Source organism: Arachis ipaensis, chromosome B6, assembly GCF_059453495.1.
Source record: "Arachis ipaensis isolate K30076 ecotype BB chromosome B6, ASM5945349v1, whole genome shotgun sequence".
NCBI lineage: Eukaryota > Viridiplantae > Streptophyta > Magnoliopsida > Fabales > Fabaceae > Arachis > Arachis ipaensis.
This window is the reverse complement of record NC_142441.1, coordinates 72,263,683-72,281,339: the sequence shown is the minus strand read 5'-3', so window position 1 is coordinate 72,281,339 and position 17,657 is coordinate 72,263,683. Positions and strand designations below refer to the sequence as shown.

The following is a 17,657-nucleotide window of genomic DNA, read 5'->3' as shown; positions in this document are numbered from 1 at the left end:
TAGATGGTAGCATTTTCCTTATTCTCTCTTCTTTATATACATTGTCGTTCCTATTTGTGTACTATATAGCACAGAACTTAGTTATTAATATAACACAAATTGGTTCTTAAGATAAAAGAAAGCTCTAAACCTCTTTTTTCTTTTTAAATTTTTGGGTCATTAAAAAAATCGCAAACAAAATTTGCTGGGCATAGAATCACCAAAATTTAAAGATAATGTATATTTAATATCTGATTATTTTTGTCACTACTACTACAGTTTGATTAAACTAAATCTATTTCGTTCCGAGACATTTTCAACTATCCAAAAGAGAGACTAATAATCTACCAACAAATTTAGTCATTTTGTGGGGTTAAGTCGGCTGTGTGCCCAATAATTTAAGTTATTTTGCAGATGCCACATTTGAATGAAGTGTGTTTAGTTTCAGAGCTATATCTAACTAAACAAGTATGCATAAATAAGTTCAGCAAATTCAAACAAAACAAAATCAAATGAACTTCAGTTAAATTAAGAAATGAACCGAAATTACTTAATAAAAATGAAACCAAATGAATCTCAATTAAGATGTAGCACAACTACTACAGTTTCATTCGATTCTCTAATTACAGAGAAAAACAAAAAAAATTGAATCAGAAAAATTTGATCTACTAAATGAACAAATTCGATTCACTAAACCTTAAACCGAACTAGTAGAAAAATTGAGCATAATGAACAAGTAGTTTTGTCAATACCTTGAGGAATCTTTATTATTCTTTTCCTGTATTTTTTGTTAATGAGCTCAAACATAGCACTGGATTTTCCTGTAGTTTTCGTAGAGAATTTGAAAGATTTTTGAGAGATTTTAAGAGAGATTTCAAATTTATTTGTTGCAGTTTTGAGTAGGAGATATGAACCGTTTTTCATATTAGAGCGCGAAGCGAGAGGTAACAAATATATTATTTTTAATGTATACGATGGTCGGTATTATATTTGTATACAAATGCAGTACTATTCACAAATACAATTTTTCATTAATTTTTTTTGTAAGATCGATTCTTGTTGGAAAATGTTTTGTCGATTTTTAGCAAATCGATGGTGGTTCGATTCTAATGGTCTGGGAACGAAACCAACTCCTCTTTTGCGAGTACTAGTTTTCTAGAAGTGCATCAAAGACTGTTAAATTAGACAGAATTAGAAGAAAAGACAACAAGAAAATAAAGATTTTGAAAATAAGAATGACTGGAATCGAAATGGCTTGCATCGAATCTAAATAAAGCAGTAAAATGCCTTATTAGATCAAAGGACTTTGAATTTCGAAAATAACAATACGGAAATATAAAATTAAACAAGGAAATTAAATGTTACTTGAAAGATGAATTTGCAAGAAAAGTAAAGTTTGCAGAAAATATAAATAAAAAGTAAAAACAAGTGGAAAGAACCCTACATAAAATTGACTCGAAGCAGACTCAGAAATTCGCTGGGATGTGAGTGTGCATGAGTAATTTCTAAAGCAAATTTCCAACCCTGTATTTTCGAACCTTCTAGTATTTATAGCTATTTCTTTAACCGATCAATTTAAAATGACACTCCCTCATGTGCGAATACGTGGGTAACCGTTCCCACTCTTTTGCCTAATCATGTGATGGTTGCAAAATAACCTTCGATTTCAAAAAATTTTCGATCTTCATTACTCGAATAACTCCTCGATTTGCTGAGCTAATTGGACTCTTACTCAATGTCCCTAAATACGTCTCCTTTGACACCAACTTCTCTTTCGAAAACTTAATAATTCGAACAACTTTCTCCTTTGAATTCAATTATTTTTTACTAACAAAAAATAATGATGTAAGTTCATTGCGCACAAAGACACTTTTTTTTTTTCAAATATATTTTTCTTTTTCTTTTAGGGGGATGGATATTGTCACTCTTATTTTAATAATATTTTTTTCTACATATTTATACAAATATACAATACAAAAAATTATATGTAAAATTAATTATATTATAAAAAATGTGAGAAACTGTATATTTTTTTAAGAAGAAAAACTCGAATTTTCTCTAAACTAATTGATAATGTGTCTTGATCATTTTGCTAATATCTTGTTGGTCAAGACCGCATTTTGCATGGAAAGCGTTAAGGTGAGAAAAGAATTTTATTTCTGTTAAGAAGTAAATTCTTAATTCCATTTCAAATTCAAATGCATGATTTAAAATAATTAATTGCATGAATAAAATAAATTTGGTGTTCTTTATCATTTTATTTTTTGTGGTTTCTTTATTTGTCTTTTTTATTTATTTATTAGAGATAATTTTAACATTTTAACCTTTAGTAATAATGAAATTACAAATCAAACCTTCTTTTATCTGATTTAGTTTGAACATTAATATAAGAATTAAAATTCTCTTGACAATTAAAAATTAATTTATTGTATTCCAAACCAAAAAAAAAAAATTTCTATTATCAATGTGTTCCAAACACACCCTAAAAATTCGTCACATTTAGAAACCATTGCCAAAGTAGTGGTCGTGCATTTTCCTGTGTTTTCTGTGTTTCCAGCATGCAGAGCTAATTGAAACATATACTCGTATAATGAAGCCACTATAAAGAACGTGGACACGACAACACACACCAACATATATAATCTTCAAGCTATATCGTTTGAAGAAAAATATTATTCCTTAGCCCCTTATATATACCTTACTTTATGTTCAAAAATTCTAGCTGACCAAAGAACATTATGGTGTTATGTCGCTGTCCCCTTCTCTTTTTTCACCATCAACCATCACAAAGCAGAGATAACAAATTCATATATTTAAAACATAAATACTTTTACAAAAATAGTTAGAAAAATATATACCTTACTATTATGATATATATATAAAACAGAAATACTTTTGCAAAAATAGTTAGAAAAATATATGATTATGAATTTTTTATTAAATTATTTTTATACTTTTAATGATATTTTATATTTTATATTATCATTAAAATATTAATGAAATTTTTTATGACTATTCTTCTCAAGTTAATCTCAATAGTTAAATTATATAAATTAGAATATTTAGTCATATACAAATGCTAAAATATTGAATCGAATGCAGACAAATATAAATTTTATGTTGGTGATTTGATATGTATAACCTTAGCTTAAATTACTGGCATGATACTAAAAAAGAATATCATTGTCTAATATATAAGCTAAAATGAGAGAATTAAAATCTCATTGTATATTCTACTTCAAAGATTATTAGGCAAACATAAAAAGCATGGAGGCATCAGAATATATATGAATTTTTCCTATAAAACTTGGGGGTTAGAATTACTTAGGGATGACAAAACTCTCCGAGACACGGGGATCTCTGTGGAGACTGTCCCGAATGGGCATTCGATTGTGAGAAATTTTTTTCGCGGGGATGAGAATGGGGAGGAAATTCCCCCGAAGCAGACGCGGGGACCCGAACGAGGATCCCCGCTATTCCCCAAAATTTATAAATTTTCTGAATTATTCTTAATAGTTTATTTCTCATATATGTTTTTTAGTCATTTCTCACATACACATATATATAGAAATCCAAAACTCCTAATCTTTATTTGCATAACCCTTCTTCAATTCAGAGATCCCTAATGCTATCCACACTCCATGCAACATTTCTGCAGCTACCCCCTCACCATCCTTCTCACCGTATCGTATTTCTATTTGCGGCGTTTCTTTTCATAAGTCTGCCGTCGTGTCCATTCTCCTCTTTGTTGCTGCGTCTCCCACCTCGTCCACTACTTTGTCCTTTGGCTCGTCGTTGTGTCCCCCCATTGCGTCATTTCAAAAGAAGTCACCATCGTGTCATTTAAACTTTTTGTATAAGATAGATACTTGCAGCTCTATTCATATGGAAATTAATAATTATTTAGAATTATTATGTAGATGGAGAATGGGGTCCTTGCGAAAAACGGGGCCTCATAAAAAATGGGGATAGAGAGCAATATTCATCCACGGTGAAAAATGAAGACGAGGATAAAGAATAAATCTAAGGATGAAAATGGAAAATAGGAAGACATCCCCGCTCCTGCTGTACCCCATTGACATCCTAGAATTACTTAATCATAAACGGAGCTCCCACTAAGAAAGATAATTTTATCCATATTACATTCGGCTGATCATAGTATCTAATAGATTTTACATTTTAATCCTTCTTTGGTAAAATGCACCTTGCTTCCCTCTACATTGAACTTTTATATCTATGAAATTAGCACCAAGATCAATAAATACCACCCTAGATGAAATCTCATAAGTGTGATGTATTGTAAATGATTGAAAAAAAATGACAATCGTGCTATGAAAACAATTTAAAAATAGAGACCATTTTAATAAAGACATTAAAAATATATTTTTTTAAAAATATTTACATGTGTCATATTATTATTGGATATTTTTATTAAATTGGTTAATAATTTATTTTTTAATAAATCAGAACAAAATCGATTTATTATAGCAATAATAATAAACCCAATTGTTTGTATTATAATTATTAGACCTGATTTGATTCGATCGAATTACACAATTTAAATCGAATATCTTTAAATTTTTTGATAAAAAGACAAATATATCCCTGATTTTTTTATTTTGTAGACATTTAAATCCCTAAAATTTAAAAATACAATTAAATTTCTTTAAAAAAATGGGTTTATTGTTATTGTTATAAAAAAAATCGATTTTATTCTAATTTATTAAAAAATTTAAAATAGCCGGTTCATTACGTCCAATAATAATGCAAAAGCGTAAGCGTCTTTAAAAAAAGACATTTTAAGCGTCTTTATGGGAACATCTCCTTTAAAAATTCAATTTTGATAAGGAATAATTATTAGATTAGAAACAATCGTTATATAATTAAAGAAATTTAAGTTTCAGTAGTGGAATAGTAAAAAATGATGAAATTCTAACTTTTATCTTAGAAATAATTAACTTCGATAAAAAGCAAAAAATATATTACATTATTATTATATAAAATAGTTAAAGTAAAAAAAGTATAAAAAAAAAAAACGAATCAACATAATTATTAAAAATATATGATGTATAATACTGTAATTATTGAAAATTTTATTATAACTAATCATTTATTATTAACAAATCTTGTCGTTAATATATAATACCTTTTATAAATAAAGTTGAGAAAAAAAATACATAAAAACTAACATCAAAATGCGCAACATTAACATATTTAGTACCAAAATATTATGCATTTTAGAATGATTATCAAAATAATTAAGAGAAAATTTCACTCCCTTCCCTTGCGAGATGTTAAAATGACACTCTTTTTCTCTCTCTTCTATTTTATAAATGTACATTCTTCTCCCTTCTAACTTTTAAAAAACCTCATTTTTAATCCATTTTAAATTTTTTGTGTTAACTAAATTAACTTTATTTATTTTTTAAGAAAAAATAAATTATTTTTAAAAAAATACCATTAACAAAAATTTTATTTTTTATCATTAAATTTTGCTTATCAAAATACCTTTTAACAAATTATTTTTTATTGACTAAATTGTATTTTTACCAAAATACTTTTAAAAAAATTAATAATTAAATTATTTTTTTCTAAGATACCTATCTTCAATAATTTTTTAAATATTAAATTGTAATTTTACCAAAATTTTTGTTAACAATTATTTTTATATTTTACTATTAATTTTTTTATATCAATATATATTATTTTAACATTAAATAAAAACATCTTACTACTATTAATATGTATAACAACTAATATATATTGATATTGAAAAATAGTATTACTAAAATTTTTTATTTAATGTTAAAATAATATATATAGATATCAAAAAATTAATAGTAAAATATAAAAAAATTGTTAACGAAAATTTTGGTAAGATTATAATTTAATAATTAAAAAATTATTGAAGGATATTTTAGAAAAAATAATATAATTATTAATTTTTTTAAAATACAATTTAATCAATAAAAGAATAATTTATTAAAGAGTATTTTAGTAAGCAAAATTTAATGATAAAAAATAAAATTTTTGCTAATGGATATTTTTTTAAAAAATAATTTATTTTTTCTTAAAAAATGAATAAAGTTAACATTAGTTAACACAAAAAGTTTAAAATGAATTAAAGAGGAGGTTTTTTAAAAGTTAGAAAAAAAGAGAATGTACATTTATAAAATAGAGGAAATGAGAATGTCATTTTAGCATCTTGCAGGAGAGGGGAGTAGAATTTTCTCAATAATTAATCGACCACAATTGTGATGCGATATAATTTATGTGTAATTTAACTGGAATATAACTATTAGAATTATAACCAGTCACATTAAAACTAGAATAAGCTATATGTAAGAGATTGCATTTGTTACCATAAACTCAAATCCAAGGTAGAAGAGTTTAATTACTAAAGCTGTGTCACTTTCAGAAAAACCAGATAAGGTGTTTGAAGCTAGCTAAGCATGGAAGCTTTATGGTATTCTCTAAAGGCATCAATTTATAGCGTCTTTTATTTTGTATATGGGAATAGTCCTAGCATATATTACTTGGGTAGGTTGACTTTGAAACCCTAGGGAATGTCAAAGAAGAGAAGGACCCTCTTCTCTTTTGACTATGAAGAATAACGGTGGACCCTAAAAGTGGATTCTTCATTTAACTTATTGTGTGGGAGCCCCCCAACCAAATTCACAAAGTTGCATCGGATAGAATATCTTTAATTCATAATAACTACATGTTCATGAAATTCAGGACCACTCATAACACCATCATGCAAGCGCGTATAAACTCACCATGAATATTCCAGCATATCGGTGCCCTCTTTCTCACCTTTTTGCTTAGCTAAGAGCAAGTCCAATAAAAAACACTTCATGCTCTTCATTTTTCATTTAAAGTCCATTACATTATCATTTAAATTCATCTCGAAGAAGTAAAGAGCGTAACACTTTTTAAATTCTAAAATCTAAACTCTTTACTTTAAATCCTAAATTTTCTAAGATTTGCTTAATTTATAGGAAGTGCATTACTACTTAGACATTACTTAATAAAGGAGAATTTAAGAATAAACCTCTAAATAGTTAACATAAAAACTAAACTTGTGATTTCACGCTTAATTAAAATAAAAATAATTAATATAATTATTAATTTTATTTTATAGTGTGTTAAAATTTTTTATTTAAAATTAGGTTTGGACAGAAAAAAATTTTCATTTCATTTAAAGGAGAGATTCAAGGAGTCGCTTACGTACTTCTATTAATTAAGCATGAACAAGTTGGTTTTTTTTTACTAAAGATATGAAACTCGAACCCGCAACCTTTTAATTGAGTATGAGGAGACTATGCCATTTGAACTATTACTCAATGGCAAGTTGATTAGCCCTTGAGCATATTAATTTTATATATATTATAACATCCTATCGCACAAAATCATACACTATAATTATAAATTAGATGTGATGTTACGATACCTAAAAAAAATACATATATAGTATTAAAAAATAATAGCATAATTAAAAATATGTGAAGAAAGGACAAACAAAATGACGACCGTTATATCACATACAAAACGTTAAAAATAAAAAGCGTTGATATACAACAACAACAATATCATATATATATATATATATATATATATATATATATATATATATAAAAGATTCATAATAAGATACATAAAAAATACTAGTCTTAACCTGCGAAGAAAAGATCGATTAAAATATTATAAAACTAAAAGTGTACAAAATACATCCTATTTCTCCAAAATAAAATCTCTAAGAAGAATATACAATACAGTATTTAAAAGCGAAGAACAGTACTACATAACAAAATAACTTCAAAAGTAAAGTCTTCTTCGTTTTACCAACAAGTCTCACACTCTCAGTGAGATGCATTGCGTCTTACCTGTATCTAAAAAATAAAAATTTCAGGATGAGTGAGAATCCAAAGGTTTTTAGTAGAATAATAGTTTCAAATAGAGACTATATAAAACATCATGAACCTGTTAGACAATCCTAATCTCCAAACATACAAGATTCAAGCCTAGGCTCAAACTAACCTATTTAAAGATAAATTCATCTAAAGTAATTGTGCTTTTCATTATTAGTCTCATGAGTACTAAACAGTCTTCTTAATTAATATTTTCAGACTCAGAAATCTTGGTAATCTCATTAGTTTTTAATAGTTTTAATAAATCTCAATAGTCTTAAAGAATCATCAACAATCTTATTAATCTCAATCAAAATTTTAAGAACTGGACCGATTATTGAATCACTCTAATCACTAATTTATTGATTTATTAGTTTAACTGGTCCAACTGTGGTTCAATTCAATCAAAAAAAAAATTTAAAATAAAATAATAAATAAATTATAAATAGATATTTTAAGATATAATTATAATCTAATATAAATCTTAAAGTATCTTCTAAAATTAAAACACTACATGAACTGTTATCTTTTCAATTAATAATCAATATAGTCTCAAATCTTAAAAAATGTAAGTACAATTAATCACTCGAAAAAAATAAAAATAAAAAATAATAATTAATTATCATGTTCCAACCAAACAACTTAAGGAGCAATCACATAAATACATATCTAATTTTGGATTAATATAATTTCTTAACAACATGAAAATTATGAAAGAATGACCATAGAAAGCGTAAGACATGAATCATCATCATATAAATATTTTCACTCTTCTTGTTTTAGGATAATAATGTAGTCTAAAACCACTCAAAATTAATCCGAACCTCTTTCTCTTGAACAAGAGATTCTGTTGCCGCCTTGGATTTACAAAGAAAATAAAAAGTATAAGTTTAAGATTAAAAAATGTCCCGAACAATTTGTATAAAACAATTCACTCTTAAATTTTCGCTGAAAGGGAAATCTAGTTAATTTACTGATATTCATTATATGCAGTGCAGGTTGATTCAAGTAATTTCCAACCTTTTGATTCCAAAAACACCCTCAATGAGACGATGGTGGAAACATTCATATATATAGATAGATACATGGAACAAATTGAAGAATATGATGATGAGCAATTGAGCAGCATCAACGTGTTTGGAATTTGGATGATAGAGAGGGCCAGGAAAACTGAGTAGTGGATGGTCAGTTTCATTCCTGCTTCACATAATAATAATAATAATAATAATAATAATAATAATAATAATAATAATAATAATAATAATAATAATAATAATAATAATAATAATAATAATGCATGATTGGTATTGTCTTTCATTCTTTTCTCTTTTCAATTATTCAACAACACAACACACTACACATTACTCATCAGTCATCACTACTGTGGATGGCCACACGGTCCACCCTTCCCTTTTTTTTCTGTCTACTTTTTGTTGCTATGATTCTCAAACAACAAATGGAGATTGTCTGTACTCTATCTACAGCATACATAACAAATCGGGTTATGTTAAATGGACAATAATTTAAAATTATTTTATTTTATTTAATATTTATAATTATATATTTATTATATTAATATTATTTTATTATTCCAATAATTATTAAAAAATAAAATAAAAAATAATTAAAAATATAAAATAAGATAATTTTATAATATTTTAAAATAATTTTTTATCAAAAAATATTAGAGATCAGAATCGTCAAAATTTATTATTTTTTGTCATTATTTCTAATCATCAACCTAATTTCTTTATCCTAATAATCCAATAATATATTTTAGGTCACATTTTTAAATATTAATAATTAAATGAGAATAAAAAATAATAAATTTTTATAGTTTTCTAGCATTTCTCCTTTTTATTATGTCTCAAATATTTTTTAAATAAATTATGATAAAGTTATATCATTTTTCGCGATAACTTTGGCTCATGCACATCACATATCCAAAACTAACCTCCTGTATAGATAGATGATGTATTTTAACAGCATAATCTTATCTCCTTTTTTATATATGTGATAATATATAAAAAGGTGATTTATCTTCTAATTTCAGAAGAGTACCGGGATAATTTTCATTCTATTTTATCCAATCATACAGATAACATACAATAAGATTTTCTATGAATTTCTAAGTGAAATATTTAGTTTACGATTGCAATAATTTATTAACATCAGGTTTGCTATACATACAAGCCTTTTTGGCTTACAAGCTATATAAGTTGCTCCAAGTAAAAAAAAAAAATGCGCACCACTCTTTTAGAATCAAACGTCCAATGCACGCGCCTTAATCACCCTTCCACAACACGTTCACTATTTCTCTTCTTCCTCAATCAAAATGCAAATCGTCAATATTCAAGCGACATTCGAAACAAACTACGATTCTGCAGAAACATTCCAACTCCTGGTGAAGAGTAGAAGAAATCAAGAAGAAAAGATACAAATTTCTATAAAAAATCACCAGAAAAAACGAACAAACATTATTCAAGATACTGTTTTACTGTTCTTCTAAGTTTTTCTTTTAGATTGTCTCTACCATGTGCCTCATCCTTAACCAGCAAAACATTAAAAGATTTCAAGCAGAAATATACTGTCTCTCCCTGTTTTGGGTGTATTTCTTAAATCCTTTGGGTGTATTTCTGTAACCGTTTAGGTGTATTTCTGTAATCGTTTGGGTGTATTTCTGAAGTTCCATTATCTTCAAAACGATTTCAAAGCTTGATTTCAAAAACCATGAAAATCGAAAAAAACGAAGCAAAGAGAGAACGCACGAAGGAGATCCAACAAATTTAACAAGAAATTCGAAAAAAAAAAAAAGAAATTTTTTGAAAAATGGAAGTTATATATTTGCGCGTTAATTGATTTGAATTGATTTAAAAGTCTGTTAAAGAGGCACGTAACATAAGCAGCGCGTTTAGTGGTTTCGTTCTCTTCAGACTTGTAAAGTTTATAAACGCAAAACACTTGTACGTAGAGATTTTTTCTATTAACATATCCTCAAAAATAATTGTCCATGGATGCTGAGAAAAATTCCTCAAAAGTATAAAGGAAAAGATAGGGAAAAAGGGAATATTTGACTCGTTTCAGATTTAACTGGTTGCCACCCAAATTTTAAGTGAGAGAGGAATGGGTCCTCGGTTTCCTTACATACACAGATAGAGACGACCTTAGATGAAATCCAAGCAGGTTTTAAAGATTTGTTGAAAGACGAATCATCTGTTGGTCAAACCTACTTTCATATATAGACTGGTAGGCATCACATTCATGCAATGTTTCCAAATCTTTCCTTGTTTCTTCAATTTTAATTAATCACATATATTATAGAAAATAATTAAAATATGATAATGTTAAGAAAGAAAAACAGAAATATGTATTCTAGTTTTAATTAGGGATATAGACTATAGAGGTATACTATTTGTTTTTTCACTCTTTTTAAAATATTGTTTTGAGAATCAAATTAAATCAGTTGCTTTGACTGGATTAATAAAAATCAGTTACTAAAATAATTCGGTCTAAAATAAAAAAAATTTGGTTAAACAATCAGTTAACAGGTCGAATTGATCTATTTTTTTAATGAATAATTCATTTAAAATAATAAAATACAAAAATTTTAAAAAGTATATATTTTATATATAAATATATTATTTTATTATATTCAATTTAACTTTGGTTAAATTTTGATTAAACCTCTAAACCTTTAAATTTTTAGTATTATTGGTTCGATCTTCGATTTAATTTTTAAAATTTTAGTGTAAAATAATTTTATGTAGACTATATGAATATATCAATGTTTAGAAAAATAAACGTAATTGAACAATTAAATAAAATATTTTATACTATTAATACATTTAAATTAAGCTCTTTTAAATTAAAGATGAAGTACATTGGAGATTTGGAGGTGTATGTTTTTTTTTTATTTAGAACAATGCTAGGGACCAACAACTTTTGTGATTAGTAGCCATCAAATAACCATTAATAATGATTTAATGGTGTGGGATTGGTGTGAGATTTCATCCAATGGCTCACCTTTCTCTATTGGTTACATGTTGACCAAAATTCAATAAAATTACTGGCTCCTTAGACTTTTTCTTTTATTTAAATTAAATTGATACCTAAGTAGAAGAAATACAAATTTATCAGTCATTTAACCAAAGCCAATAACGATGGTACATGTTTTGCAACTACTATGTACATTAAAGCAATTAATGACAAGGAATGCGAGAAAGAAACGGCAAAGTTGGGTCCCGAGAATCTGAATTGTGGAATATAGATCATTATTACGAATGTAAGAATGGTCTACACACACAAAATAGAATAGATACAAAAACTGCATGGCCGATTATTGCCAAAGATTATTATTTAAAAAAAAAAAAAGAAAAGAAAAGAAACGAAGGAGAGAGAAGAGGGCGAAGAAAGAATCATGAGAGATATACTGATGATGATGATGAATGAATAATTGTGGCTTTAGGAATCGTCTATTATGTATGCAACTTGGTTCAACCAAATCTATTAACTACTTTAACTTGGCCTGCATCACTCTATAAATACCATCATACTCTTATTACCTTCATCCTCAACTCCGACTCTTTTCTTCTCATTCAGAACACATTATACAATTAAGAATTACTATGGATTATTCCAGAATTATTGAGTCTTCAGAAACTCACAGGTTCTCTCTCTCTCTCTCTCTTTCTCTCTTATGCACAAGCACACACATGGTTAGTTACACAAACCATCAATCAGTGCACGTGCTTATTAATATGTAAGGGTTTATTACCATTCTCAACTGATGATTAGTTAGAGTCATAGATGCTCCTTTCTCCTAATTTGTGGTTTTCAATTCTATAAAATTTAAGATACTTAAATAATAATCTCGTCTTTAATAGTCTACAAAGATTTTTAAAACTAAAATTTTAGTTCCCACATACAAAATTTCAATTCTTTCAATACTTTTATAAATTGAAGACACATAAAATTAAAATTTTTAAAAATATAGACTGAAATTTTAATAATATTTTTTTAAAAAATTTTATTTAATTTTAAATTTTAAATTTATTCTCTCAATCTCTATATTGATGTTAAACTAAACATAATAATCGGTCTAGTACATTTTGCACTAAACACTACTAAAACTTAATTTAGTCTTTATTTTTCTGTTTCAATCTTTCAATTTCAATCTCTCAATCTCAATTTTCCTTCTAAACCTAGCTTTAATAACTAATTTTAATGTATATCTAACATGCATGATATAATTTACTACTTTAATTATTCTTTGAGTATATGAATAAGGAGATACATGTACTAATTAGATTAGATAATAATGGATGTTTTGTGCTTTATTTAGTTACACATCATTGTTATCTCGCCAATTTAAACTAAGTAACGAGATTTACAAATGTTAAATTGATGTGAATGAATAGGAATAAGTGTGCGGCATGCTTCAGACAGTTCAACAAACTGGAGCACTTGGTGGAGCACATGAGAATCTCATACCATTCGGGTCATGAACCAACTTGTGCCATTTGCAGAAAACACTGCAGGTCATTTGAGTCTCTAAGGGAACACCTTATAGGTAATATATAAATCCATAATAATAATAATAAGAGGAAGTATAGGGAGCCAATAGAGTACAATGTGTACAATGAAGGTTTAGGAATGTCCGATTCAGTATTAGATATAACCATTAGTGTTACCTTTTTCTATCAACTTAAATTTTTGGGATGAGTGGTTTCATAACATGGTATCAGAGTTCTAGATTCAAATGGTCAAGAGTTCGATCCTGAAATATTATGGGTGATGTTCATTTTTTAACTCATAACTCATTGTACACATTGTATAAATATTCCATCTCTTCAGTTTACTCGTCCGCTTAGACAAGACAGATCTAAAATAAAAGTATGGTTATGATCTAAATTTTTTTTGTTGTTATATTTTTCAGGTCCGTTGCCGAAACAGGAATGCCGGGATATATTTGCATACCGAGGGTGCAAGTTTTGCTTGAAGGTGTTTGACAGCCCTAACTCGCGCAGGGTCCACCAAGAAAAATGCCAACTCTCTGGACTAACTGTATATACATACATCCATCTATATGACTTGTTAGAAACTAATTTGATTAAAAAAAAATTTTAGTTAACTTTCTTTACTGCTGCATATTATATAATAGGGAATGATTGGTCGGTTTTCTAGCATGGGTCTTCGAGATAATTTGACAATTGGATCAAGAGGAGCACAAGTAGTTGCACTTGCTTGTAAAATGGTTGGTGGTGGCAGTGATGGCTCACTTGATCTTTGTGCAAGAGTTTGCATAATTGATGAGCATGAGAACATCATCTTCCATTCTTATGTCAAACCAGCATTTCCAGTCACTAATTATAGGTTCGTATTATTAATCACTTTATTAACTTCCATTATTACGTCCAACCAGCTTTTCAAGTGATTAGCTCATTTGTTCGCGTAATTAAGTATCAGAATTCGAATTTCATCTTGTGCATGCAACCATCCGTATTAGCCAACAATAAATCCTTAAATAAATTAGTATTTAGTATTCATTAGAAAAAGAAATTATGATTAATGCAGATTATGATTGATGAACAGGTACGAGACAACAGGTATTAGAGCAGAATATTTGAGGGATGCAATACCAATGAGGCAAGTTCAGAGGAAGATTCAAGACTTCCTTTGCAATGGAGAGCCCATGTGGACAATTAGAGCAAGAGGTGGCAAAGCCAGGATTCTTGTTGGTCATGGTTTGGATCATGACCTAGAATGTCTCCAAATAGAATATCGACCAGAAAAGATAAGGTAATTCATATTAACAAGCATAAATTATATTTTATTTTATGTTATAAAAAAATAAATTTTATATTTTCTTTTATTTTTAATCAATTATTTCAATATAAAAATTGAAAGTTGTACACATAAAATATACACATCAAATAGTGTATATAATATTTTTCTTTAATAAATTTAATTCAATATTATTAGACACACATAACACGAAACTATGTATAGATTCACAATACACTTTATAATAAGAAGAATAGATATATGTAGCACAATATTTTATATTGTAGTATAATTGCATCAGCATCCACAATTTAAAACGTGTCAAATTTGTGTGTCAACAGGGACACTGCAAAATACCCTCCTCTGATGAAAACAAGCAAGTTGAGCAACTCACTTAAATACTTAACACAAACATATCTAGGGTAAGTAACAATTAATAAACTCATCAAACTCTTGAGTCTCAAAAAGGAAAGGAATGAAAGACAGTACATGTGAAACATCAATATTAATAAGGGTACATTTTTGCAGGTATGACATTCAAACTGGGATACAGGATCCTTATGATGATTGTGTTGCAACAATGAGACTCTACAAGAGAATGAGGTCCCAGGCACATAGAATGGAGGATTACCCTTTGGCATCTGACCCTCAGAACAGAAACAATTTTGCTTCTTGGAGGCAAAGTGAGCTTGAAAGAATGAGTCCTGAACAAATGCTTGAAATTTCAAGGTCTGATTACTATTGCTGGTGCATGGATTCCTTATATACCTCATGAATCCATCACAAACACCATACAAATTAGTGATCATGGGTCCTACCAGTATATCTCATTTTATTTAATTTCTACTAATTTAAGAACAACAAATAAAGTATACTATATATGTTTCGGTTATTAGTTTTGAGTAGTAGGTTTATATCATATATAGCTTGCACTACCCAATATAGTAGCTAGATATGTTTCAATGTATTATTGTTGATTATTATAATTTTACCTATACTATTAATAAATGAGATTGTCTTTTATTTTGGTGTATAAATTTTTCTTTTAATTTCAATTTTGCTGTTAAATTAAAATTTCAAAGTAAACACAACCAATAAAATAGTATGCTTGTAATTACAATATATGTTTCAATAATCCATACTACGAAGAAGAGATGAGTAGTGTTTATTTGCGGTTGTTCATATTTCCACTATTCCAGTAATTATATTCTACTCTTAGATCATTAATCACCTTTACCTTTTAATTTACTTTTCATTTTAATTGTTAACATTATTCTTCTTTACTTCACTTTTTCAATCTTCTTCCTCCTCTTGCTTTTTTTTTTCTTGTTTGGAATTATCACTCAATCGACCTGTGAACCAAAGGAAGATAACGTAGTACTAGAACAAGATCAAGCAAACAAACCAAAGTTTTAATATAAAGTCTAATAACATTAATCAATATCATACCTAAGTCATGACATTTAGACTTACGCCAATATATATTTTATATTATTTAATTTTTTACCCAAATAAAATAAAATTCTTATTAACAGATTGTCCTAAACCATTTCTTATTATATATTTATTCACTTTTATTTTATGTAAATAAAATCATTACAGGATATATATAGGGTTCTACGATTTGTAAACATAAATCATTGTTCCTGCAGCAATTTTGCAATATAGTTTGCCATTATCAAATTAATACGCTCTAGCTACCAAGATTTAGTAAGCACATGCCCACAAAACACGAAATCGTTTGACTAAACCATAATTTAGTAAGGTCTAGCTAAAATAACACTAAATTTCTACATCCTATAACGATTTATCATGTAGGAGATAAAACACAAGAAAATGCCATGGTTTAATAGGCACTTGATAGGAATAAATCACGAAGGTACCACAAATATTTAGTAGTGCATATTAAGGCTCTAAAATCATTTTCCTCTCAAACAATTTAGCAAGAACCACCCAAATCTCCTATTGGCCGGCATTTGTTGCGACTAAGGAGAAAGGAAAAAGAGTGTAGTGATGAATGAGTTAGATCGTTTGTAGCAATGAAATGGCATTGCTTATGTGGCAGAACTTATAAACAAAGAGGTTAATTGAATAATTTTTTATTTTAGCCATTCTTTTTAGATTTATTTGATTGCTCATTAAATTAGATTATAATAGGATGATGTCGAAATAGAATGGTAGTGATCACTGCTACACTAGAACGTGGTGCTGGAACATGATGAGATTTGGTTAGAGGTTGTTCTAGCTAGAAGAAACAAGCACAAAACAAAAGAAGTAAGAAGTGGGTTAATCCACTTTATGGATTCAAATTGGTGTATATATATGAGACCCAAATTGGTGTATTATACTTGTTAGAAATAAGAGACTAAATTGGAGATCTAACAAGAGACTAAATTGGAGGAAGGATTTGTGTATTATTGAATGTAATCAAGTTGTAAAAGGGTATTTATAAGTGCTAAGAGAATCGTAATAATAAAGACGTAATATTCTATAATAAATATTCAGATATACTAAATAATGCTAATTGATCCTAATTATATTTTAACATCCCCCTCAAACTCAAGTGACAACTTGAGTTTGAAACTTATTTAAAACAACGAAATAAAGAGGAAAAATTGCATAAACTGATAAAACGGGTGCAGATGGAACTGTCGGAAGGAAGCACAGACGGAACTGCCGTTTTTCTGAAGGAAGCGCAAACGAAACTGCTAAGAAAGTGCAGATGGAACTGCCGGAAGGAAGCGTAGATGGAACTGCCGGAAGGAAGCGCAGATGGAACTGCCGCTTGTCTGAAAGAAGCGCAGACAGAACTACCACGAGGAAACGCAGACGGAACTGCCTCAAAAAAAACAGACAAAATGCAGACGGAACTGCCACGAGAGAACGCAAACGAAACTGTCGAAAGAGTGCGAAAACTATATGATTTCTTCATGAGAATAGCTAAGCAGCGGATGACAATGGTGTTTGATCATCCGACTCGGAAAA

At 28.1% G+C, this 17,657-nt stretch overlaps 1 protein-coding gene across 1 annotated transcript; it reads left to right on the top strand.

Annotated features, from left to right (window-relative positions):
• Positions 1-12,474: 12,474 nt before the first annotated feature.
• LOC107647618 (RNA exonuclease 4-like) lies at positions 12,475-15,575 on the top strand. Its single transcript, XM_088491848.1, has 7 exons — positions 12,475-12,555; positions 13,307-13,458; positions 13,825-13,952; positions 14,050-14,261; positions 14,481-14,687; positions 15,014-15,094; positions 15,201-15,575. Exons 1-7 carry the CDS (start codon positions 12,515-12,517, stop codon positions 15,445-15,447), a joined length of 1,068 nt encoding a protein of 355 aa, XP_088347974.1. The 5' UTR covers positions 12,475-12,514; the 3' UTR covers positions 15,448-15,575.
• Positions 15,576-17,657: the final 2,082 nt, after the last annotated feature.